Source organism: Rhinolophus ferrumequinum, chromosome 18 (genome assembly GCF_004115265.2).
Source record: "Rhinolophus ferrumequinum isolate MPI-CBG mRhiFer1 chromosome 18, mRhiFer1_v1.p, whole genome shotgun sequence".
Classification (NCBI taxonomy): domain Eukaryota; kingdom Metazoa; phylum Chordata; class Mammalia; order Chiroptera; family Rhinolophidae; genus Rhinolophus; species Rhinolophus ferrumequinum.
In genome coordinates, this window is record NC_046301.1 from 16306824 (window position 1) to 16332088 (window position 25265).

The 25265-nt window shown below is 44.3% G+C and overlaps 1 protein-coding gene across 1 annotated transcript in view; it reads right to left on the reverse strand.

The window, feature by feature from the left end:
* The window catches only part of RNF150 (ring finger protein 150), a 180291-nt gene that overhangs the window by 22151 nt on the left and 132875 nt on the right, over positions 1-25265 (reverse strand). The window contains exons 5-6 of the mRNA XM_033134357.1: positions 20724-20820; positions 13849-14059 (exon numbers count right to left, since the gene is read on the reverse strand). Of these exons, the coding sequence (XP_032990248.1) occupies positions 13849-14059; positions 20724-20820 (308 nt within the window). The remainder of the gene's footprint in view (positions 1-13848; positions 14060-20723; positions 20821-25265) is intronic.

The window sequence follows — 25265 nt, forward strand, 5'->3', positions numbered from 1 at the left end:
TGATCAGACAACAAACACTTAGGACGCACGCATCATCTGACCTCCTTGGGCGGGCATTCTGAGGTAGTGGTCCATGTTTTCAAACTCTGGTTTTAGAAAGAATAACAGAGGAAGCCTGATAACAATGGCTGTTCTCAGCTCACCTCTGAACATTGGGATTTAGTGGATCTGGGGTGGGATGCGGGGGTCTGCATTGTGGTTACAGACCAATTGGGTGTTCAGACCACACCTGAGACACCCCAGTGCATTGGTAAGAACCTGGGCTGTGGACCGAGTGATAAGAGCTCTCATCCCAGCCTGCCAGTTACTCAAGGTATAACGTTTGATGAAGTTCCTGGACTGCTCTCCACTTCAATGTTTTGTATGTACAGGAGTGATAATAATTGTAAAAGTTAAATAAAATACATAGAGAAAGCTCTCTGCAAGATCCTAGGCACACAGTATATGCTTAATAATGTCTGAATTCCCTCCACCTTTTCCTGTGTAGAAAACCAGAGAGAATGTTTTTTCAATGCTTATTATGGATAAGGTACTTTTCTAAGATGTTTCCATTACATTTAATCACATGAGGTAAGTGTTCTTATTATTCCCATTTTATCGATGAGGAAATGGAGGCACAGATAGGTTGGGCAATTTGCCCAAGGTCACACAGGCAGCAGGGGGCAGGGCTGGGCCTTGACTTACCTCAACTGCTGAGAACTTACATTATTTTCAGGGGCATAAATTAGGGACAAGACCTCTCTCTGCTATTCGTGAAGACCCAGCCTTCACTTCCCAGTCCCATTGGGCCACGTCCCCTGCCACCTCATCAGCGGAAGAGGATACTCACGCTCAGTATGGACACACATACCTACAAGTGGGATTTGGCTGTCGAGTGTGTCTTCTGTTGGGCACAGACGCTACGAATACACTGTACCTAAAACGAGGGACTGTCTTACGAGTACTTGTAGGGGCACATTTCCTCTTTCCAGACAGTAGAGAGCCTTTAACTCCATTAAAGAAATAAAATGATCTACCCATTTATTTTGGGAGCTTTTCCCTCTCTGAGGAGCTAAGGTGGAACTACCGTTTCATTTCTGGGAGTAAGCAATTGAGAGTCATGGCCGGAAACGTCGAGTCCCCTGCTGCAACGTGTTGACTGACTTCTGTAACCCAGACTCCATGGCACTGAGTCATATGTCTGTGTGAAGCTGTGTGTGAGGGCCGTACAGGCGTGCAGATGTGCGTGTGTGTAACAGTGCTGCCTGAGGCTCATCCACATGCTCCACGTGATACGCAGGCGTGAACGTGTTTGTGTGTTTACGTAGGTGTATGCGTGTGCTTGGCATACATACGTGCACACACATGCACGCATGGGTGTGTTTATTTATCTCATCACATAAATTTTTCTCAACTTCCTAACAGGGAAGACATGCTTTTAAAGCCATTGTGTTTCTGCCCAAACTTTGATTTCCAAATCCGATTTTCTAATCAACTCCACACTTAAATAACAGTTGCAGTATTATTATGGTATCATTTTCCCTTGAAAAATTCATTCCACTGTTCTTGCTGCACAGCAGAGTTCAAGTGCAGCCGGTCCTTTCTTGTGTGGACAGCTCTGATTAGGACGGAAGTCTTTATCTAAATGATTTGTTTGACAGAAAAAAATTTCGATGGAACTTTAGTCTATAAATCTACTAATTGTTCCTCCCTGCTGCGAATATTAGTTACCAGTGAGTGTATTCACTGTGTATGTTGTTGCTTCAAAGTTGTACCACATGCTTTTCCTAATAGGTATCGTTTCAATGAGGCCTAATAGGACAGTTTGCAACAGTGATTGTCCATGAGACATCCGGGCAAATGAAAGAAGTACTGTTGCCCTGAAATTGTCCCTAAATTTGGGGTTGTAGAGCTGTGGTGAGCTGCAGAGGACACGCCTTGTCTCTAGGGGACTGCCCGTTGTCATCCGTAGGGAGCGAGGCCCAGGACTGCTGCTGCTTCCAACCTGTTCAAGCTGGGTCCTTACGTAAAACCTGCCATATTGAAATGGTGGCCCCTCGCTGAACACGATCGCCGCTCTCTCAGGGCCACGCCCAACTCATGTGTAGGCAGAGGGACTCATGTGTGACACACTTTGCTACCTCTGCTTAGAATAATTCCTAGGAATCCCTAGAGATATAAGTGCCAAGGCCCTGGGGATCCGTGTGTGTGTGCACACGCATGTGTATGCGTGTGTGCATGGATATGTGCACGTGTGTGTAGGGAACCTGGCTTGACCGTCACCCCAGTGTCCTGGTGTGTGCTGCACAGGAAGCCTCCGGGGTGAGGAGGAAGGACCCTGCCCCCCATCCTGGCGTTCTCAGACCTTTCCAGACCTAACTGATCACCACCACAGCTGTGTCCTGGATGGAGCTGGGCGGGAGAGTTTGGCTAAATCACTTAACCACAATATATTTTCTTTTCTTTAGAAGTTACCCTGCAAATTTTCCCCCCAAAGGGAATAAGGAAGTACAGGGAGGTCCATCCCACAAGAAGCCAGTGAGTTAGGTATTTCGTATTTTAAAAGTCACTCAGTGGATTTTCTATGTGAGGGTGTGGGACTCAATTTCTGCAAACTTGGAGGCTTACAGCAATGGGTACTTCCAAAGTCTTTGCTCCAAACTATTCTCGGAGGTGAAACTTATAAACACAAAAAGGACATCAAGACTTTGCAAATCTGAAATTATTCATTTCTCAAGAGATCAGTTGTCTGGAGGTCTGTACGCTCCAGACACTCTAAGAGTGTGGGTAGGGCCGCTGTCTGTGGAATATAACCAATAGAGAGCCATGCGTAGGAAGGCATAATTATGACTTTCTAAGAACGGACACTAATGGGTTGTTGATTGATTGATGGGCTGCCCTAATAATAAGGCTGATAACCTGAACAGTTTCTCTGGACATGGTGTTCTAAGGACAGTCATTATTTTATATGAGATCATGGTAATAAAGATCGCAGCTGGTAACTCAGCAGTACTCAGATGATCAATCGGTGAGAAAGATAAATAACGACAAGCAAGCATGCAGTTCAGGCTCAGGAAGTAAAGTAATTGTGATAATTGAAGACAAGTAAGGTAGTAATGTCAATTTTCATCTCCACAGACAAATGGTTTAAGCTATGCCCTAGAGCGCTCAGGTCTTGGGATCTATGTGAGAAACGTGCTGTGTGGATATGTTTGTCTCAAGGCATTTCAGGTGCACCAATAGGTACTTGGCATGTGTCTGTCCCCTGTGTTCTTGTGAGGAGATGGTGGGAGCAGTGGGGACAGAGGTAACATTTATGACTTATTGATTGAGCCAGGCACGGAGCCAGCAGCTGTAGCTACACTGATTCATTTCACCTTCACGATAAACCTGTGAGATGGATTTTATTTGTGCCATTTTAAAGATGAGGAAATTGCGGCCCAGGGAGGTTAAGTGAGTTGGCTACTAATTCAGCGGCCAGCCAGGAGTGGAGCCCAGATCCATCCAATGTCCCAGTCATCCTGCTTCCCCAAGCCTGCGGTATCTCTCAGCAGGGCCATCCTCACTCACCAGGGGTTAATGTTGAGGAGCGTGCCAATGATATAAAACAAACTGAAGAGCTTCATTTAAGCTGCACTGGTTTCTGGGCACTTGGTTGGATGCTGTTTCCAGGGCATGTGCAGAAACGGATGCACCGTCAGGCGAGGGAGCCTTCCTCTCTCCATCACATTTTGCTTTGCTGCTATTTCCGCCACTTCCTCGCTCTCCATTGCTTTTAATTCCCCCGTTTCTGCTGGGTAGTCCAGTATCAGCAGTGATAAATAATAAATCATCAATCCATTTCTGCAAGGCATTAGTCTCCCGCCTTCCTCATGATGGGGGGACACTTTAGCTTCTGTGCTCCTATCACATAGGAGTAGGGTCATCGAGTCAACACAGAGGAACTGGCTCTAGGGAGGCTGGTCTGCTGGGGCTAGCAGACTATGTGTGTGTGTGTGTGTGTGTGTGTGTGTGTGTGTGTGTGTGTGTATACACACACATATGCATGTATATACATATATATGTTTTTCCTTATGTATTTATATATGTATACATACATATATACACATACATATATATTTTTTCATTAGCAGACAAAATGTAAATATATATTGTCATACAGTCTCTTCCACGTCTAACTAGTGCTATTGTTGGTTTCATTTAAAATTCAGCATATTCAATAATTCATTCATTCATTCGTTCAACTGTTTATTGAGTCTGTGTGCCGTAAACTGTGCTGAGTTTTGGAACATGAAGGTGAAAAGCCACAGTCCAAATTCTGTAAGGACCTGTAAGTTTCGTGGGGTGACAGATGCTTTCTCAAGAAATCATAACAGAGATTCCTGTCTGAAAGGAGGTCATTGCAGGAGGAGGACCGGATTCGGTCTGGAATCGCGGAGCTCTCCGAGAACAGCTCAGAAGGGTATGTGTCACACGGCCTGTGCAGGGAGAGGTCTCATGGGCAGTGTATCTGGAACCTCTCTCCAGTGGCTTAGAAATGTTCCTGTGTAAAGTGCCGGGTGGGAGTGGTGAGATATTCAGGGGCCAAATGCTTAATGATTTGTTTAGATTAACCAGTTTGAGATAGGAGATAAAAATATTTTGAGCAGAATAGTGAACTAAGATCAGATTTCTACAGATGATTATCCAGGAAGCAGGGTCAGGACAGACTGGAGAATGTTAAGATTAGAAACGGGGCCTAAAACGGCAGCCATGGCAAATATCAAGGTAAGGGATGATAGGTCTTGAATGATAGCAGTTGCAGAAGGAAATGGCACATGGAGAGAGATTAAAAAGGTAGAATGAACGTGGCTTGGTGAGTGTTTTACTATGGAGAGCAACAGAGTGGAAAGAATATAGGGTAACCAGAACTTGTTGCCTTGAGCACTGGGAAGTAATCTCACCGTAAAAACTGAAGTCACTAACTTATAAAATAAACCTATACACTAGTATATTGCAAATACAATACAAATGTAGCATGTAATAAGGAAATATTTGAAACATTTGGTACCATTCACTTTTTCTGAGGCCAAGTATGACATACACGGCTGTAATTTTCACTATTAGTAAAAGCGCACTGTGGGGATGGTGTGTGAGATGCTAATAAAAAATGTGTGTTAAATTAGTGGATTAATTCTTCAATGGCAAGTCAGCTGACCCTATTTGTTTTTCTTTATTTTCAAACTTAATTTTTTTTTTACTGAGTACATTTTTATTTGTAATAATAAAAAATGGAACTAATCAAATTAAAAAAAGTATTTCACAACAAGAACATAGTTTAACAAGACAAATAGGATTTTATCTTTTACTTTGTCTTTTACTCATTCTGTGGCAATTTTCACTCTGCTATATTTTTTTAATTTCCTAGAGCTCTTCCTCATTCTCTGACAATTCCTACCAGCTATGTCTTTTCCATGGATGCACTATCATCTTATAGCTCTGTAAGGATACAAGTGACGGTTTATAGAATTCTATGCTCTGAATAATCTTGATTTCTTTGGAGTTGATTTTTCTTTGTTATGTTTTCTCTCAGATTTAGTGGCTTCTTGCAACCATTCTAGCCATCCTTGCTCTCCATTCATGTTTGTAAACGAGGCACTGTGAATAAGTGTGCATAGGTGTGAGTGGGGCTGCTTGCCAACTGGGGAAGGGACCTCAACATGGGCCCAAGGCAACTACGGTACTAGGTGGCTCAGGATGGGGACGGAACCTGGGGGGCTAAATGCTGTTTCCATGGTCTGTCACCCGATCTTCCTCTGGGCACCACTCTTCACCGCGGCCTTCCTGGGGATCTGGTCCCTGTCTCCTGAGGCTCTCCAGAGCTCTGAGTGCAAAACCACTGGCTTCTTATTCGCTTCTCCCTTAGGAGGCACTTAGATTTCAGGTTTGTCCACTGTGTTAAGAGAACGTCCACTAATTTGTCATCGAAAATGTGTTGACGTAGTGTCTGCTGGAATGTGTTCTCCGTTCTTAGTGTCCTTGCAGGTTTATAGCTGTCACAAGCTTGGTGGGGCTTTGCTAGGTAACAGAGATAAATCTGGGGGTTCAATCTGCCACGTGGAGCCAGAAATCTTCAGTTGATTCTATGTGGTTCCTGCTCTAAGACGATCAGTCCTGATGTCCCGAGTCTTAAATCACCTGATCCAGGCATGTTTTAATTCCACTTTTCTCTGTACTATTAGTTTGGAATAAGTGAGCTTCTCAGGCATTTCTGTGCAGGGAACCACTTTAGTCATGTGGTCCAGTATTGGAAGGACAACTGGCCAGGGCAGAAACTCGATTTACCCTCCTCTGCTTCAGTTTTTCCTTTGGGGATAAATGTCACTGTTTGTTTCTATTGTATATGAATGCTACAAAGACAGAACAAGATATTATGGGTGAATTATGCTTTGAGACTTTAGGCAGAATGATCAACCAGTGAATTCAAGGTATTTCTGTCTATTAGGAGAAGAGCTTTATTTGACAACTGAGGAAATGAGAGCGAGGAGTGTGTAAGTGCCTTATCCGAGGGCGTTCAACTCACTGGGGGCCAAATCAGGACTCAGGGCCGAATGTTCTGCCTCTGGCTAACGTATCATCTTACCTCAAGGAGCTCCAGTAGTGTTCTGGTAGTTACACATTTTTTTTTTTTCCTGAGACACTGAATTTCGTTTCTGAAATATTTTGACTTACAGAACCCTGAGACTCAGAATTTTCAGAGCCAATTGTTACGTCATCCACAAGGCATTTTCAGCTGTTTCGAATGCTTTCTTAATCTCTGAATGACAGAACTTCCCCTCGCTTTGCTTTAGAATTGAAATGCAAAGAGAAACTCTATCTTATTTACACTCCAGGCTTCTCAAACACTGAAAAAGTGCTGACCTGCTAACAGGTTTCCTGCCATTCGCTGCCACGGCCCTGCTGAGATCCACGCTCAAGGTGAGTGTCTGGGAAAATGCAGGTCTGCTGAACAGCCCTCTCCCCGGCTCACTCTTGGAACAGCTGCCTCGCCATGACACTTGCCAAAAGCAAGACCACATTGGGAGGAACTCATCAACCTGGAGATGATGTTATCAACGAGTAACCCCCAACAGGAGGCACTCTCCCAGAAATGGGTGGATTTAGTCTGCTGGCTCAGTTCATTTCAGGAAAACAAGTTTCTTCCAAGCGGATGGTATGTCACATCACGTCACGGCCGAGTGCTCTGAGCGCCAATGTAGCTGTGGTCTAAATTGATTAACTCTCTCCCAGGCTGGCTGTGGGTCTGCAGATCCTCCACACTCTGCCAGTGGCACCAGACGCACATGACAGGAAAACCCTGGGAGCCTGGCCTTGTGTGAGCTTTTCTGGACTGACAAGTGTTTTTAATCCAGGAGGAATGTTATCATGGAAAACCCGATGGCTTGTCATTTGGATCCTTGCCATCTGGGTCACTTGATGACCAAGGCATGTGCTTATGGCAGAGATCTTTGCTTTAGGAACAGCTGTCCCTCTGTCGAAGCTGTCATTTGAGCCGGTCATTTGAGACATTGCTCCTGGGACTTGCACACATTCGGAAACACGGAGCTGACTGGGGGAAGCAGTGTCACAATCTGCAAATGCTTCATTTTGTATAGAATGAAGCATGGCTCACCCACCGGGCTTCACTGTTTCCTTTAGGGGAGATGACAGTGAGGTCTAAAGTCTTAAAGCGTTGGCTGATTCTGTTGTCTGCCACACTGGAATATGCTCACAAATCAAAGCGGTCATCTTGCCAAGGCTAATGTGAATTTTATGGGCACCCAGGGAGACCATTCTCCTCGCTGGTTCCAGCCAGCATATTTATCCATAGTCAGAAGTAGCTGCTTTGTCCTTTCAGGCTTTGATGCAAGTCAAAAAAGCAGACGTGGCTACTCACTCTTGTCGTCCCTCATAAACACTGGAATGCTTTATCTAGATGTGTTTATTTCTGGATGCACCAGTATATTTTGCAGTCACATAAAACCTGGAAATCGCTACTTTGCAAACGTAGCAATGTGTAGTTGCACATTTGAAACAGAAATGTGATGTGTATGCCAACCCTCCCTTTTTCTCTGTTGTCTTGCCTCAGAGGTTCAAAACCGGGTTCCTGGAGGAGTCCGGGTGCACTCTTTCCCTTGTTTGCATGGTCAGGGCAGGCCCGGGGGCATTTAACACTTTTGAATATAGATGATCTGAATGCTGCATCAGTTGCTCCCTCAACAATAAACATAGAACTTAAAACATGTAAGACCGAATGTCATTTCTGGTCTAATTTTAAGAAAACGTGTCTTTAGCAATGAAGAATCCCCAGAGAGGTTTACACTGAGTTTCTCAAAGAAAAGAATGCAAATCACCACAGAGACTACACACAGTCTGCAGAGAACTCTCTGGAAGTCTTTTCCAAAATTAGTCTGGAGTATGCGTCCCTGGAGAGCTCCTGGTGATTGCAGTGATGGCTGTTAATGACTTTCTTTTTTTTTTCTTCTGAAAATGACTTTTTTCTGGGCTGCAGTTTTAGCTGTGCTGAGACAATTATTTTTGTCTCGGGGGTGCATTTTGAAGAGTATGAGCATTTTTCCCCCAAAAAAAGGCTGACCTATCTCTAGGTTCTTTGCAAAGGAACCATAGTTTCGCAGCCATATCCGCTAAGAATGTGTCTTCTGGTGAAGACCATTAAGACATTCAGAAGCTCATTCTTTGGCCTCTCGTGGGACTCTTCCTGCCTCTGTTCCTACTGAGGAGATGTGCACAGCAAAGAATGAGGCAGCCTCTCCACCTCTGCCGCCCCTTTGCTGCCTGCCCACTGCCGGCTGTACAGTGGACGCGAAGGGGAACCTGTTCTGTGATTCTAGGACCCATCACCCATTGCGAGGCAATGACAAGGAGAGAGAGGGAGAGGAAAGTGGGGACATTGGTAGAGACAGTCTGTGGAGAGAGTATCATGCTGCATCGCACTCCTCCCGCCAAAATGGTAGGAAGGGGTTCCCTTCCAAACTCACGCCCAGTGTGGGATTACAGCAAGGGAACCCCGAGGGGATTCTGAAATATGTTCCTGTAGGTGGGATGTAGAGAGAACTGACTGAAGTCTTACAAAAGCTAAAGCAGACTGTGGACTCAGGAATCTGGAGAGAGGAGGCAGATGGTCTGGATGAGGTCAAAGGTCAGAGGCGCGGCTGTACTGGCGGGGACTGTAGGGCAGGTGATGTATGAATGTCCCAGAGCGGGCCGCACAGGACAGCGAGCAGGACTGGGCTGGACTTGGGCCCTCTCCCAGAGGAACTCCCGGAGGATAAGGGCACTTTAGCAGACAGAGGCTGCAAACTGGCTGCTGGATGCACAGGGGCTGTAGGAGGCCTCGTGAGTAAGTGACAGATATCCGTCTGTCCCAAGGGCCAGGAATGACTGCAATGGAAAGGGCCCTGCAAAAAAAACATTCTTTTGTCTGTGTTTGGGACCTAAAGGGACTCTTAGAACTGTCAGTCACCTAAGTGTGAGCAGAAAATTCCTGCTGGAATTTTCATCCAGGGGCACCCACTCAACAGAGCTGTGGACGTGCAGCAAAAATAAAGGTGCCTTTTGAATACATCACCAATCATGTGTGCTCAACATGTTAGAAATTTGGGGGAAACTACGCTTCCCCCAAGGATCAGAGTTGCTAGGAAGTTAGCAAAGGAAGTTTCTTGGGGGAATCCCATGCCACATTTCATTTCAACTGGCCTAGTTTTAGCTTTAGTGCATGTGTACTGTTTCCTTCTGTACAACTTGAAGACCAGGTCTTCTCCTGGCCAAACACCTTATGCCACGTGTCCTCAGAATGTATTCGGGCAGATTTGAGACATCTTGATTCTGCCCATCTCCACGTCTCTTTCCAGCTCTCAGCTCCTTCCACCCTCTATTCTCCATTCCATGGGCTAATGGTTGGGTCCTTGTAGTTTGAGGTGAAGGAAAGAGTGGCAAATAGGTAATGACCTAGAGGCATAACTAGTTCATTGTGTAATGATTCAATAAAGGAAGTGGATGGTGGTGTCAACAACTTCCTTGAGAAATAAAGGAAAGGTTTCCATCTCTCCCAGGAAGATGTGGAGCAACACTGAATGTTTTGGGAAAGGTGATGGAGTCTTCTCCTTTGCGTCTTTCTCTAGCTTCTCTCTGGAGTCTCCAATGAACCAGGGCTGTTTGTTTAGCTGTGTTTTCCTTTGATCCTAAGGAAAATTTTCCCCTGCTGAAGCATATCCAACAATCTGCTGCCTGTGCTGACAGAGTCAGAAGGCAAAGTATGCGGTTGGTAGAATCAGGAAGGCAGATCAAGACTAGTGAGTGACATCTGGGCGTCACACCAGTGACCCCTTGCACGAAGATGGAAGAGAAACACTGTGCGATTGGGGACTGCCGTGTGAGGTTATAAAAGGTGAAATGCCAGAAACATTAAAGATATACATAAAGAACATCTTTCTCCCAAGTGTCAGACTTGCCACAAGCTTGGATTTCCTTTGCTCTATAAATGCTTTTCTTTTTTTCTTTTCCTGGGAGTTGAAGATGATCTTTTAATGCCAGATTTTCCCATCTTCACTCTAAAGACAATCTGTCCTACACTTTCCCTGAGTGCTGAAATGACTTTTACATGCATTTGATCGACTCACCAACAGTCTTTGCCAGGAAAGGCAGAACAAAGGTAGAGATGAATGAGAACTCAGGTAGGAACTACACAAGTTTTTGATCTTTCAGAGATTTAGAAAAATGGAGGAAAAGAATAAATAAATGAAATGAGAGCCAGCAACTGTATTCGTTTTCTCCCCTTGTGCATCATCTGATTGTAATTAAGCATGGGACTCTAGGGTCCAGTGACTCTACACATCACGGATTTATGACCTCAGGTCCGTTACTTTGATCTCTCTGTGCCTCCATTACTGCATCAGTGAGATGGGGATAAAAATAACTCATACTTCACGGAGTCGCTGTGAGCTGGTATAGGGTACGTGTTGCATAGCTGGTGTTACATATTTGTTAGCTATTGTTATTTCCTCGTTTTCTAGTTATTTCTTGGGTCTGTAGAGATGTGAGGTGGGAAAAGATAATGTGAAGAAAACTCAGGTCCAACCCTCCAGTGGATTATTTATTTGTGATTTGTAGCAATACTGTATCCCGGCTACACTTATTTCTCCATCCACATGTTTTTCAGATAGCATTAGAGTCGACTACGATAATGTTGATGAGAATTTGACCCTTTTCACTCATTTATTCCTGCATCTGTGTTTGTTCATTTATTGATTATTTATTTGAGTGAGGGCACAAGGCAATTTATAAACTTGTAGAGAAGCAGAAAATGTTCCCCTTAAGGAACCTGCAGCCATTTGGTTAATGATATAAATCATTAACATCTAATCAGACTGATTATGTTTGGTTTATTCTATTAAATTCCCATAAATAAAATGAATCACAAATAAAGGGCTTAGGAAAAATATTTTGTGAGAAAAATTCAGTGTCTGTACTATGAGACTGATATCTCTAGCCATGTGCATAACATGCCATCAGTCTTCAGACTACAGATATTGTCCCTCCGTCTTTACCAGCACCTTCCTTTGCAATTACCTGGCATTTTTCCTGCTGTTGTGAACAGAAGTTCCCTGCTTCTAGCTCAGCTAGAACAATAAATAAATATACCTCAAGTCATTCAAGAAACACTTACAGAGTGCCTGCTGTGACCTTAACACTCTATTTCAGGCAAAAACAGTTTAGGGATTATACATTATACAGATACTGACCATAACTTTCAATTTCATTTTTTGGGGATCTATTTTCACCTGCAAACTATGCCTTTTCATTTGCTATCTGGGCTTTACTGAGGTGTCTGAAGTATGCAGCCACTCTTCAAAATAAGGAATCTAACAGAGGACACCTTTTTCTCCAGAATAGTAAAAAACCATTTTATTGGAAGGAAAATGATGCACTTTTGACTTGGTTCTTCTCCTGGGCTCAGAAAAGGACTCATACCTTCAAGGTTTTTGAATTGCTAGCAAAATTCTATCAGGCCTTCGGCATACTTCACTTAGCCACTGATGGTGATACACCTGATGGTACTGGAGGGCGTCCAATCGTCAGAAATACTATGGGTGCGCGTGTCCTCTGAAAAGGGAACTTGGACCTGAGTCAGCCCCGGACTCCTTTGGGCCACAGTTTTCTCAGGTAAAATTAGAAGCCCATCATGGGAAAGGTGAAATGACCCATAAGGTTCTTCTATCCCTAAATTACTTGGGTTCCAAACCTGTGTCCTCCCACATGCAGCCACCAGCACATGTGGCTCCTTGAGATGAGGCTGGTCCATACTGACATGTGCTGTGCGTGCAAAATACACACGAGATTTTGAAGAGTTGGTACAAAAATGTAAGATGTTTTGGCTATATTGGGTTTAAATATAATTAAAGTGAACTTCACCCCCTTTGGAAAATGTGGCTATAGAGAATTTTAAATAGTGTGTGTGGCTTGTCTTATATTCATATTGGACTGCATCACGTTAGACCTTTAAAACAAAGGGATCAAAATCTTTCTTTAAGGACTTTTAAAGTTTAATGGTCAATGTTTCAATAGTGTGGTCCTTATGCCTCTAAAAGTCAAGTTTAAAACTTATCTACCAAAAACTAATAAACCTCACATGGGCAGACGTTTACCACCAAGTTTCTCGTGAAGTTACTTTCTGTCTGGGTAGGTCCTGTGAAAGTGCTATGGTTCCAATACTCAATGTTCAACCCCAATGGTATTGTCTCAACTGTGTCATTAACAGATTATGATGAAATGCACCAAAATGGCAAGAGAGATTATTTTTGGGTAGCGGAGTTCTGAGTGATTTTTGAATTTTTAAAAGTCTTTCCTTCATCTTTCAATCTTTCAACCAATGAGGACCATTATGTTTCTTCAGCAGACGAATGCGTATCTTTAAATTTCAGCATGAGTGATTTTATAAATTCTATAAACATCACAAACAGGTCAAAAAGAGGTCAAATTGAAAGAAAGTCTTTCCTAATGCTTTAATCTGCTTTTCTGTATTTCCAGATTTTCTACAGGGAATAGGTTACTTTTATCAAGGGTAAAAAAATACACCTTTTGAAAAAATGGCAATATCTACCCACCCTTTTAACCTTAAACCTAAGTTAATTTGCATGCTCATTTTCTTAGAACTCCTGAAGCTGTTATCGCTGCTGTATTAGACTGAAGAGTAAATATTTTAGGTTTTGGCTTCGCTCTTAATGCTAATAACAGCTATTTTAATATTTTTATAACTACCATCAAACAGAACAGCATTTAGAGTCGATGCAGGAGATGGGGAAGAAAACCCAAGACATTTTAATATGCCACCATGCACAGGGGTTTCGGTTGTACTGGGAAAATGCACATCCAAAGGGGTACCATTCACATCTGAGTCCTGCAGTAACAGGGGAGGGTACCCTCCTGCATGCAGTCCAGACCAGCACACTTAGGAGGGGGCGTGCACACACACACACACACACACTCACACTCACAGATGCACAAACGAGTGACTGGAGCTGTGCCCTCTCCCAGTCTGCTAGGCACCGCTTGCAGTTGTTTTTCTCACTTGCCCTCCACTCACAGAGGCTAGACCCACTGCCCCACCTGCTTCAGGTACCATGGGTGCATGCAGAGCTGTGGTGTCAGTGTGTGCCTGCCCTGCTGCTTCTGGAAAGAGCTGGGCTTCTAAAGCCTGTCAGGTACCACGGCTTAGCCTGGCAATGTTTTCCTTTTTTCCTCTTGAGGCAAAGGGTCTCTTTCCAATTCCCACTGGGCCACAGCCCTTTTGACTACGGCCCGTTAAAGCCGTACTTTAACAGCAGAACTTACTGTTGGTAGAAAAGATGACTTCTCCCTCCTGCGGGGTGGGATCTGTATCCTGGACCACCTGCAAGGCTCCCACAGTCCGGACAGCAGGGTCCAAAGTGACCGAACTTTCATTTACGGTCGTGTCGCTTGCGCCTGTGATCTGGTTGGTTGGTGGGCCTCCCAGAGATCCCTCGAAGTCTGTGGGCAAGTCGTCCATGCAGTCGGCATTGGGCTGACAGGAGAGAAAAAGGATCTGTTCTTAGTGTGTGTCAAGTTAGAGATGAAATGTCCACCGCCTAAATGTTTTGTCTCGATGGAAAACCCAGTTCTTAACTGTTTTCTTCCTGAACCACTTTATTTAAAAATATTCCACATGTAGTTCTGTAATTAACATGAAAACCTCTCCCAATATTTCCTTTCCAAAGGTTCCATTTAAATCTTGGTACAAGATCGTCTAATTCCAGAAGTAGCAATATCTGTATATTACTTAGAGAGAATGACATGATATTTATTTATAATGATAGCCCTTCCTATACAGGGCATTGCTTCTCATCTAGGAAATAGCTGACAGCCTGATAATTACGCTCAAAGACTCACCCATTGTTTGTAAATATACTGATGACATGGGGTGGGGGTGGAGGGGACAGAATCTGACTCATTGTCAGAATTGCTCATCAGAAATACAGACACAAACACACACAAAGGCCGAAGGTGAGGCTATTTTGTTGTTGCTGTTACTAAACATAAGCCATCAAGTCAGCTGTAGAAAAAAGTTCTATTTACTTAATCTGCAATTGGTCATACGTTTGTCAAATCGTCTAAATGAAAATCATAACCTAGGTGAGACCATCCAGTGTAATTAGTTACCCACTCATTGCAGGACTCGTTCCCCCAGGACCCCTGGTGACTCCCCTTGAACAAAAAGAGGAGCTCTCTGCTTTGCAAGGCGGTCTGTGTTGGCCAGCTGTGTTAGACTATTCTGTTATTGGGCAATGGGGCAAGTTGTACCCTTTGGTCTTAGTTCTGCTGTTTGAAGTGATAACTGAATATAGGTATTTACCTCTTTTCCACAAACAGCTTCTTAAATGACTTTCAGTTGTGATACCTCTACCCAAATTCATAAAAATCATTTTAAGAGGAGAGATATATGGGCTTGAAAAATACTAAGATAGCTATTAGTTAACGTTGTTCTTTATTGTTTTTGCTCTGGTCTTCACATCACCATTGCCTTGAGTGATGATTATTAGATGGCTTTGTACTCCCACTGCATGAAAGTCAGGGTGGGCAGGATGGGGTGAGAATTCCGGGTTGACGCTGATTGAGTTAACACCACAATGACCACACGGTGCTCAAAGTGCATTAAAAGAGAAAAATCTACAGCCCATGGACTCATGGGGAGCACAAAGCAAGAAATTCACGGCACTGGACTCTTGTCCTAGTTTCCCCTCTTCCGCCAGTCTCCTGAGCGCCACACCTGCGTTTCCTACTCAGCTGGAAATCTCCATTCTCCCACCAAATCCTCAAATTCAGCTCATTTCCTTTTTCTCTGGATCCCCTTTTCTGTTCGCCTTCCTCATTTCTACTGAGTCAACTATTCCGACTCCAGTTGTCGAAAGCCAGTTCACTGAGTGACCAGTCCACCAAATGTCCTGACTGTGATACTGGAACAGAGCTGTTCTGTTCTGAGCATCTCTCGTCCATTACTGGGCTCCACAGCTCCCTATAGTTCCCGCTCCAGTTTATCCCATTCTCTACTTTCGCACCAGAGCACTCTTTCTTTAAAAAAAAAACAACAAAAAAAAAACAAAAGGAAAAACACAGGTCTGGTTCTTCTTTTCTCCTAAGGAGTGAATCACAAGCTCAGTGGCAGAGCAAAGCAGGCTCCACAGTCTTACCCCAGCCGACTTTTCTGGCCTCACCTTCAGCCTTTGGAAATACACAGAACGCTAGAGTGTTACTCAGAGTGTTAGCTTCTGCTGTTCCTCTCCTCAGGCTGACATTTCTCCTCCTCCTCTTCCTCCCCTTTCTCAAAGTAACCCTCCCTCCTGGTGAACTCCTAGTCACCCCTCAATTTCCAGACCAACGGTCTCCTTTTTTTGGTAGTGTTCCCTCCGGCTTGTCATCTTTGACACTCAAACACTTTATCCCCACTTCTCTCATGCTGTTGTGTTCATGGGTTACTGTGTCTGTCTTACTCTATTAGTCCATAAGCTTTTTATTTAAATCTCAATTGTACTGAGATATAATTGACATGTAAAATTGTATTAGTTTAAAGTGTACACCATAATGATTTGATAGATGTATGTATGCGTTGCAAAATGATTCCTAGAATGTTCAGTTAGCACCCTTTGCCTCACATAGTTACAATTTTTTTTCTTGTGATGGGAATTTTTAAGATCTCTCTTAGCAAATTTTAAATATACAGTATAGTATTGTTAACTATAGTCATCATGCTGTACATTACATCCCCAGGACTTATTTATCTTATAGTTGGATGTTTGTACCTTTTGACCCCCTTCACACATTTTGCACCCCTCCACCCCCACCTCTGGCAATTACTGATCTGTTCTCGTTTCTATGATTCTACATATAAGTGAGACCCAAGCTTTTTAAAGTGAATCAATACACTACATTGATCTTGAATTCCAAGCCTCATATAGTGCCTGACAATTATTAAGTGGTCAGTAAAGGTTGATTCGAAAGTTTTATCTGAGTCTCATTTTACTGCTCTGAGAACTTGGGAACTTAGATCAATTAAGGGGGGATTTGAGAAAATACTGGAAAAACTGTTAAATGCTGTGCAAAGGGAAGGTATGCTAGTGCAGGGTAGCAGAATATGCCACTCCAAAACATGTTACGGGGGCACAGGGATTATTTTGAGCTTAAACAACTGAGAAGTAGATCAAGAAATGCTCTCTGTTCTCCCCCTATTTGCCTAAAAGCAGGATAGAAATTTGTAAAGTGTCCCCTTCTCTGTACCAGGAAGAGAACATCTTATCATCAGTGATTGGAGTCAGCTCTGAAATGGATCTGTACAAACCTTACTAACATGCCCTTATTCACCATTCGTTTCCTCCATATAATTACCTTCCACAGTCTGCTGTCCTAGAGACTCAAAGTCCTTTTCCGTTGTCTTGTCATTTCTCTAAATATTCCTTTCTTTTTTGAAGATGCTATGTAAGCTCAAGTTCCAATCACCCCTTTGAGCTACTCATCACTACAGGCTCCCATGTGTACGTGTGATGCGTGTGTGAATAAACTTCACTTTGATTTTCTCTTGTTGATCTTTTACAAATCTAATCTACAGGGCCCCAACTGGAGAACCTGGGAGGGTAGAAGGAAAAATAATCCCCCCCCACCCTATACTATGTAAAGATGCTTCCAAGCAAAACCATTGCATGTAGGGGTATCGGGGAGGAAAAGCTTTCACAAGGAGGATTCTGAGAGGGCTCTTTCAGCCATAAGTATCCGAATTCAGTCATCCATGTGATCGCAATTGACATGCTTTTCAAAATGTTGCATTTGCTTGTTGATATTATTTCTTTATTTCTTTTCTTTTTTTTTTAAAAAAAAATATTTTATTCATTTTGATGCAGGGTGTTTGCTTTTACTTTGTGAACTAGTAAAAACAGTATACCTTTAACAGAGCAGGGAGCAGGAAAGAGAATTAGCTCAGTGAGGCTGAGTGGTAGCGAGCATGAATAATCTGGCTTAGATATAGTATTTACTACACCAGCCTTACTGAATCTCTACTCTAAATGGTTCATCAAATAGAATATATTGAAAAGAAACCCTATTTATATGCCTCTAAGAGACATTAGAGTCATAACGTTTAGTAAAAGATGTCAAATGAACACGGTATAGGTATTCAAATTCAGGTTAGCATGGGGAAACTCCTCAAATAAACCAACTGCCAAATAGTCAGGGATTTGTGAATTCTCCAGCTACACAGGAGTTTCTATTTAATAACAGTCATCCTATTCCTACTTGGATAATTGTGATGGGAGAAAGCATTTGCTGAGATATGAAAGACCCCGTTTATATGGTACCTGATAGGCGAAGTCACTGAAACCCGTGCCATCCTCCAGAAACACACCTAGACCTGACTGGACAGAAAGGAGGGGGACACACCGGATGCAGATAGAGGGATGAGAGCACTTCTGATAACAAAAGGACTTCTCTCTGCCCCCTGCCTTTCAGTTGAGTGTTTTATTTCTCTTGGCAAAATATAATGAAAAAAGATACCCATTGTAATGGGAATTTCGTGATCTCCGAGTTTTGCTTTCATTTTTTAGTTCATTTTAGAGAAATGCACTTACAAAATGAAAATGTCTCCCCAGCTCTTAGCTTTCAAATTACATTTATTTGCCTTGCAGCACTAGCAGGCACAAGGACACTCAGTCAAAAACAACAAAAATAAAAACAAACAAAAAACACCACCTGTATTTGAACGACCTAGTGGATCAGGATTACAACCAAGTCATTGGTGAGTGGACACTGCTCAAAGGAGGATCAGGGTGAATAAATAGAGTTCTGTGACTGGCAGCCTTCACTCTGAAGGGGTGCAGAGCCACAGACATTTATGGAGGACAACATACGTAAGGAGTACGGAGATGAAGGACCAACAGGCACCAATCACCAGAGAGAGAGTGACAGGGCCTTTTAAACTGTGCTTGGTTAAGAAGAAATGGAGTATAAGGAGGTTAGGAAAACTAAAACAATTCTTTAAGCTGCACACAAAGGGTTTTGGTTAGCTATAGGAAGTGTTTCCTAGTTGAGAAGGCTGTGAGCTTGTCCGATGACATGGAAAGGTCTAAGAATAGCGGAAAAAAAGTCATCTCTTTGGTATAATTTATGCATGGTGCTACCCAATGATGAAGGATGGAATGAAACAACATCCAGAAATGCCTCCCAGATCCAGACGTCGGTAGCATCCTGTAGGACAAAACCAGAAAATCCTCAGGAAGGCACGGAGGGTAGCCATATGGCTGGGTGCTTTGTGAGAAGTCACATGTTACGTATGCCTTCTTCACGGAGAATGTTCTCTTCTCTGGGCGAGCTTGGATGCCTGTCACATTCCTGTTCAGCTGGCCTTTCAGAATCCTTGGCAAAATCCAAAAAGACGCTACCGATACTTATTTTTCTGGAAGTCAAGTATGCTAAGTAAAATCCAGACTTGATAAGCATAAACTCTGGCCAGAAGGCCCAACGGCTAGAAGGTACCATGTCATTAGATTTAGAAATAAACCAAATGGCCACCCAATAATTCTATTTTAAAAGCAATTAATAGTTGTATTCTCAACTCACAAATAGCTTCTGGAGAAGTTATACCCCTTCAGGAATAGTTTGGAGTCAAACACTATTTAGTACAAAATTTGGTTGCATTTTCCTGGACAAAACTTAGGAGCTCTGAAAATATCCTGAGCAATATGAATTGGTCAAATCATGTGTTTATCTGCTTTTAATTGTGAGAATGTACTCCACAGATTTTGGAGCCCAAAGACACGCATGCACACATGCAAGTACACGCATACATATATTACCCCCTACCCTTTGTAAGACCCAGTTACAGCCAAAAAGGCGAAAAGTGCAAACACCGAGTTCATTTTCTAAGTCACCGGTATCCGAGATGTTGGGATTTTACTAGTATTTCACGTTCACGGTAACTGATTTTCTCCTTGAATGTATTATGCATTTACAACTCTGGTCTGAAAATGTAATGCATTGCCTTTCAACATCTAGCTCAAAGCGATAGTCACACAAGTTGATTTGTGTCTGGCGTATCAACCAGGAAAATCAGCATACAGCTGGCCCAGAGGCAGCGGGTGCAGGGGAGAAAATTCAGCCAAAATGTGACAGCATAATGCTTCAGGTGTGCCCTCTCCAACAGTCACTCTGATAGTCCTAGAATGATTAGCCCTTGGGCACTACAGAAAACCTTTGCTATCTGATCTGATCCTCCCTCTTCAGTGACATCTTGGGACTGTTAACTTTCTCTGTCCTCTGCCTTCAGTGTAGTGAGGAGGCCGTGGCAGGGGCAGGGGAGGGGCGGAGGCTGGTCTCTGTACCCCGCTTGGCTAGCTTCTTTTAGACAGCATCTGCTTTGTTCGGACACTTTCTGTGCAGCCCTTGGATTTGCTGGCCTAGCTCGCTTCCTGCCCTCACACAGCAGCCGGTGTGTCACCAACCACCAGTCTGTGTCTTCCCTTGCTGAGGGCCTGGGCAAGTCTTCCCCTGGAGTGTCAAGCCAGCCAGGTGGTGGGATTCTCTTTGCCCCGGAGGAGAGACTCGATTTTATAAAGCATAACTGAGGCACCAGCTTGATGGTCACACTAGAGTTAAGTGGCTCGGGCTCTGGTTTCCTGTGCCCTCGAGATCTCCACAGAGGTCTGAGTGCAGCGGGGGTCCTCCCACCCAGGGTTGGGAAGGGCTCATTTCCTCTGCAAGCTGGGCGACCGCGGGGCCAGGTCAGAAAGTGTGGCCTGCAGATCTCGCCGAGGACAGTGCAGGGGTAACGACACAAGAGGACATTGATGTACAACTGGCTCATCGGGCCTGTGCGGGTGTCGCACCTGCGCCCACACTCGGCAGCCCGGAAGGGAAGCTGGTGAGCTGCACCAGCGGCATCTCGACTCACAGACAAATAACGTGCACATCGTGAGAGGGTCATGATGCTCTCAGATTGAGAAAAAGTGAGGGGAAAAGTGCTTTCAGACATGGGACTTCTCCTAAGGCCTCCTCAGATGCTCAGATGCAGACTTGGGACTTCTCCTAAGGCTCCTCAGCTGCTATGGCACTGAGGGGACATAGAAAATCCAGGGGAGGTGCTTTGTCCCTGCTTTGGGGGTAATGCAGAGAGACAGACATCACGATGCCGTAGGCTGTGCTGTGCTTACCGGGATCCCTAGGGCTTTAAGAATGTTCATCTTGCACATGGGACAGGTGCGATGGTCTAGGAGCCAGGGGTCAACACAGGACTTGTGGAAAAGATGCCTGCAACGAGAACCACACAGCTTAGAGCGGCGGCAACTGCACAGACGCCCTAGTCCACCACAGCCCAGGGACTCATCCAAGGTCGCGCGGCTGCTCAGAGGCAGAGCCAAGACTCGAACCTCTGTCTCCGGCCACCTGGGAAAAGGTGCTCCTTGTTATAACCTGTGGTGATAGAGTCAAACTTTGTCTGGATACCAGGAGTGTCCTATAGGATTTCAAGTTTCAGAAAATGCAGAGAATGTAGAAACAGAGAGATTTTCCTCTTTCTCAATAGGAAGAGTGTCACTGGAAAGAATGCCAGTGGGGAAACTTACACAGACCTTTCCAGATAATTTGAGAGATGCTACTTTTACATAAATCCAAAATTTCTTTTCCCACAATCAGAAGACAGCTGCAAAATAAAGGCTAATTTCCATTAATATTTGGGGTCTAACACAAAAGGGCAGAAGAGCTCCTGGAAGCATTTAACAACACACATGGCATTTTAAGTTGTTATAGCTGCTGGCTGTCAAATCAGAAGCCAGAATGAAAGGGGCTATGACAAACTCCAGTGCCATTCCCTCGTGCTATTCCTTATGAGTCTTTGTTTAAGTGGCAGAATAGGGGGGTATTTAATAAGTGCGGGAGGGCCTCCTAACTGAACCTTCTCCCCACTTGGCTCTCAAGAGCCCACTCAGACATATCAGGGACTGCTGGAGTCAGAAGCTTTTCTTCTCACTCACCAGATGCCAGCCCAGAGGCAGAAGCAGTCAGAAGTTCCCGCCTAGGGCAAGAAGAGAGCCTCTGCCTGTCCTAAGTGTGAAGGCTTCCTGAGGACATTCCATCCACCCCTGACTCCCTCTCTCCTCGATGATGCACTATTCCTGGAGTAGCTTCCACTTCCTTCTCTCACTTTCCTCTTCTCTTGTTCTAACAATTGTCTTTGTGTTAGAGGACTTTGGGCTCAAATGCTTAAAAAGGACCCCCCAAATTAGTGAAGTGTGCATCAAGGGCGCCCTTTTACACTGGACTTGAGACGTACCCCCGTGCCAAGGATGGGATTAGCTGTACACAGGGCACGATCAGACTGGCGATTAGAGAAAGGAGAGTAGCAACCTGGATGTGTCAGGATGTTTGCAAGTTATTGTTTAGAATGCCCTGCACACACGCTGCTTGGAAGGAGTGTATTGCACTCATTCATTCCTTCATCCATGCCTTCACCCAACAAGTATTGTGTGCCTAGAACTGTGCTCATCACTGAGTCCGTGTGATAGAGATCTGGCCGCTTCCCTTGGGGAGCATAACAGGAGAGGCGGACATTAATACAGTAATATAAACAAACTATGGAATGACAACAGTGCTGAGTATGACATCAGGAGAACAGGGAGTTTTGCGGGGGCTTCTCACTGGGAGATTTCTCCTAGTTCGGGTGCACAGGGAGACTTTCCCTGATGAAGTGGCAAGGCTAAGACCTGAGGGCTATAGGCATTATCCACGTGAAGGGGCGTGGAGAAGAAGGAAAGCGTTCTAAGCAGAACGACTGGCTTGGACAAAAGCCCAGAGCTGGGCACTGGAAGAAGGCCAGCCCAAGTGCAGCAGTGAGGGAGGGGCTGACCCTGGATGGAGCCCTCAGCACCCTCCACCCCCACCCCCACCCCAGCCAAGCAATACCAAGCGCCCTGCCCCTGCCTTCTGGCTCTACATTCAGGAAACACGTTCCTGATCTGCTCACCGACTGCTGTTCCTCCTGGGAGAAAAGTCAAACATTCTGTCCCTTTGATTGTTTCTGGGAGGCAGTTCTCTGCTGTGTCTCCTGCACACATGCTGGAGTCAGAATGATGGGCCTATCATTAGCTGTTTTAGTTTAAATAAGTCACTTATATCCCCAAGTCTCATTTGCTCATCTGTAAGACGGAGATATATCTATTCATGCAAAGAAGCCTTCCCTGCGTCTCCAAGCCACAGAAGCCAGTAGTCATTCCCCCACCCCCTAAGTTATTTCTTTGCCCAGGTCCTTCTTACAGCAGCTCTGTGATGGTTATGGTTAGTTTCACCTGTCAACTAGGCCAGGCTACATAGTACCAGCTATTCAATGACTCACTAACCTAGGTTATTTTGCACATGTGATTAATGTCTATAATCAGTTGATTTTAAATAAAGGAGATTATCCCCAATAATCTGGGTGGGCCTAATCCAATCAATCGAAGTTTTTCAAAGCAAAACCTTTTGGAGAAGAAGTGCTGCCTCAAGAAGACAGCATCAGCTCCTGCTCAGCGTCTTTAGCCTGAAGGCCCGCCCTACAGATTTCAGACTTGCCATCCCCTGCAGTCACGGGAGCCAATTCCTTGAAAATCTGTAGTGGGATGTAGAGGCTGTCTGGAGACCCTTGACTGAAACCTCCTGCAATGAGAATATAAGCTCCCTGAGAGCAAAAGCCTTGTTGGCCTAATTCACGGTCATACCCCAGCATCAGAACAGTTCCAGGCACACAGATGATGCCCAGGGAACATCTGCTACCCAATTGGATATTTACCAAAGGCCCTGGCACTCCTCACTGCCTGCACACGGCCATCAAGTCCCAGGGGCTCACTCCTCCGAAATTTCTTTCACATTCATGCTTTTCTCCTCTGTGCTGCTCCCTCATTCATAATCTCATTACTCTTTTTTTTCCCCCCTGTATTTTTGCAGTAACATCCAAACTGGTCTCCATGCCACCAGTCTTTTCCTGTTCTCTTCATCCCACTCATCCTTGCCAGATTTATCTTCCTAAAATAAAGGAGGAGTTATGTCGCCCCCTTGTTCCGTTCTGTTCCGTGCGAGGAGCGGGCAACAAAGATGAATAAGACAAGGTCCCTCCCTTCAGGGCAGTGCCACGGGCCTTCAGTGGACCTTCAGTGGAACCACCGTGTAAAGGCCATCAAGAGGCCACGCTCCTGGGTCCACTGTGTTGTGACTGTTGGATTTTAGGCAAGTCTTAGCTCTTCAAGTCTCAGTTCCTCATCTGTGAAATTTTATCTTAACTATAAGCCACCATTAGTCTTAATACCACCACTGCATCTTGTTTTTAGATATTATGCTATTACTCTGATGTCTGCTCTTCAGAATAAACTTTCTAACGTTGAAAGCAAGTAACTGCAAATTTAAAAAAATGAAAATGAAAATAAAAAAAAGGGAACTAAGGGGAACTAAGGGCCAAAAATAAAACGTGCTGAAATGACACACAGGATGACCGTGCTGATTACTAACTCCGACCATTTACTTCTGGCACCGTACTTCTTATGCTAACCACCAACTACGAAGAATATATCCTTACAATGGGAATCGTAAAACATTTTTTCCCCTCCCAAATGGAAAGAAAAATACAAGTCACCAGACTAAATAAATAAACAGAGGAATAGGGAAAGAATCTGGAGGTTGGTGAAATGCACAGCAGCTCAGCAAACATCTCTAAGGCAAAATCAATCTCAACGCGTCCCATTCACACAACTGGCAGTTGAGCCCTGGCCCTTCCCGTTGTCACAAAGGCTGCGTGAGCAAGTACATCCAGAGAACAACGGGACAAGATATTCGATCTCTTAACTAACCCATGAGCTGGAAATACAACTGAGGGTTGACCAAAACTTCTTCCTTATTCACCAATGGGAAGCAAACGTTTTCAAAAGAGTTCTTCAGACACCTGACAAAAGATGGTGTGGACAGCTGCATAACGATGTCGAGAGGATTGTGAATAACACAATAGGTTCTCGTATTTTTAGCAGTAATGAAAACCCAGCTCGACCTGTTTCTCCATCTACTGAGTCTTGTTTTCTGTTGTCCTGGAGGTGTGACTCCTGCCCTGATGAAATGACATCTCCCCACGCCTGGAGGAGGAAGTGCTGTGCTGGTCTTTCCATCTCATGCCCTGTTGCAGGCTGGTAGACCCTGCCACCCTGCCATGGAGGTTAGGATCCCGTGGCTTTCCTTTTGGCACCAGTGCAAGCTGTTTCATTCCCCTCGGTGAAATGGTCATCAAAGAAGTGAGCCACTCAGGGACCTAAGAATCCCATTTTCCCAGGCACCATTAACTATTAAATAAAACACATCCAGTGCTAGTTGAAATGTTTCCTCAGAGCCTCTGAAGAGTCTCTGCGAAGTTGTCAATGATGCAAGAATGAGGTTTTAATGAATAAATACTAATTTAATTGAATTAATAAATAATACCTACTGGTTACCAAAAGCCTGCTATGTTCCAGACATGTTACAAACATTATTAACTCACAGCAACCCTATGAGGTAAAAATTATTGTTTCCATTCTATGGCAGAGGAAGCTGAGGCCCAGTAAAGTAAATTAAAGTACCCCAAGAGCTAGTCATCTGCAGAGCCAGGACTCGAGCCCAGTCCTATAGTTGGTGTTTTCACCCCATTCTCTACTCCATGTCCTTCCGCCCCCCACACCGCCCCACTAAACTGTCATGAGTAAGAGGGT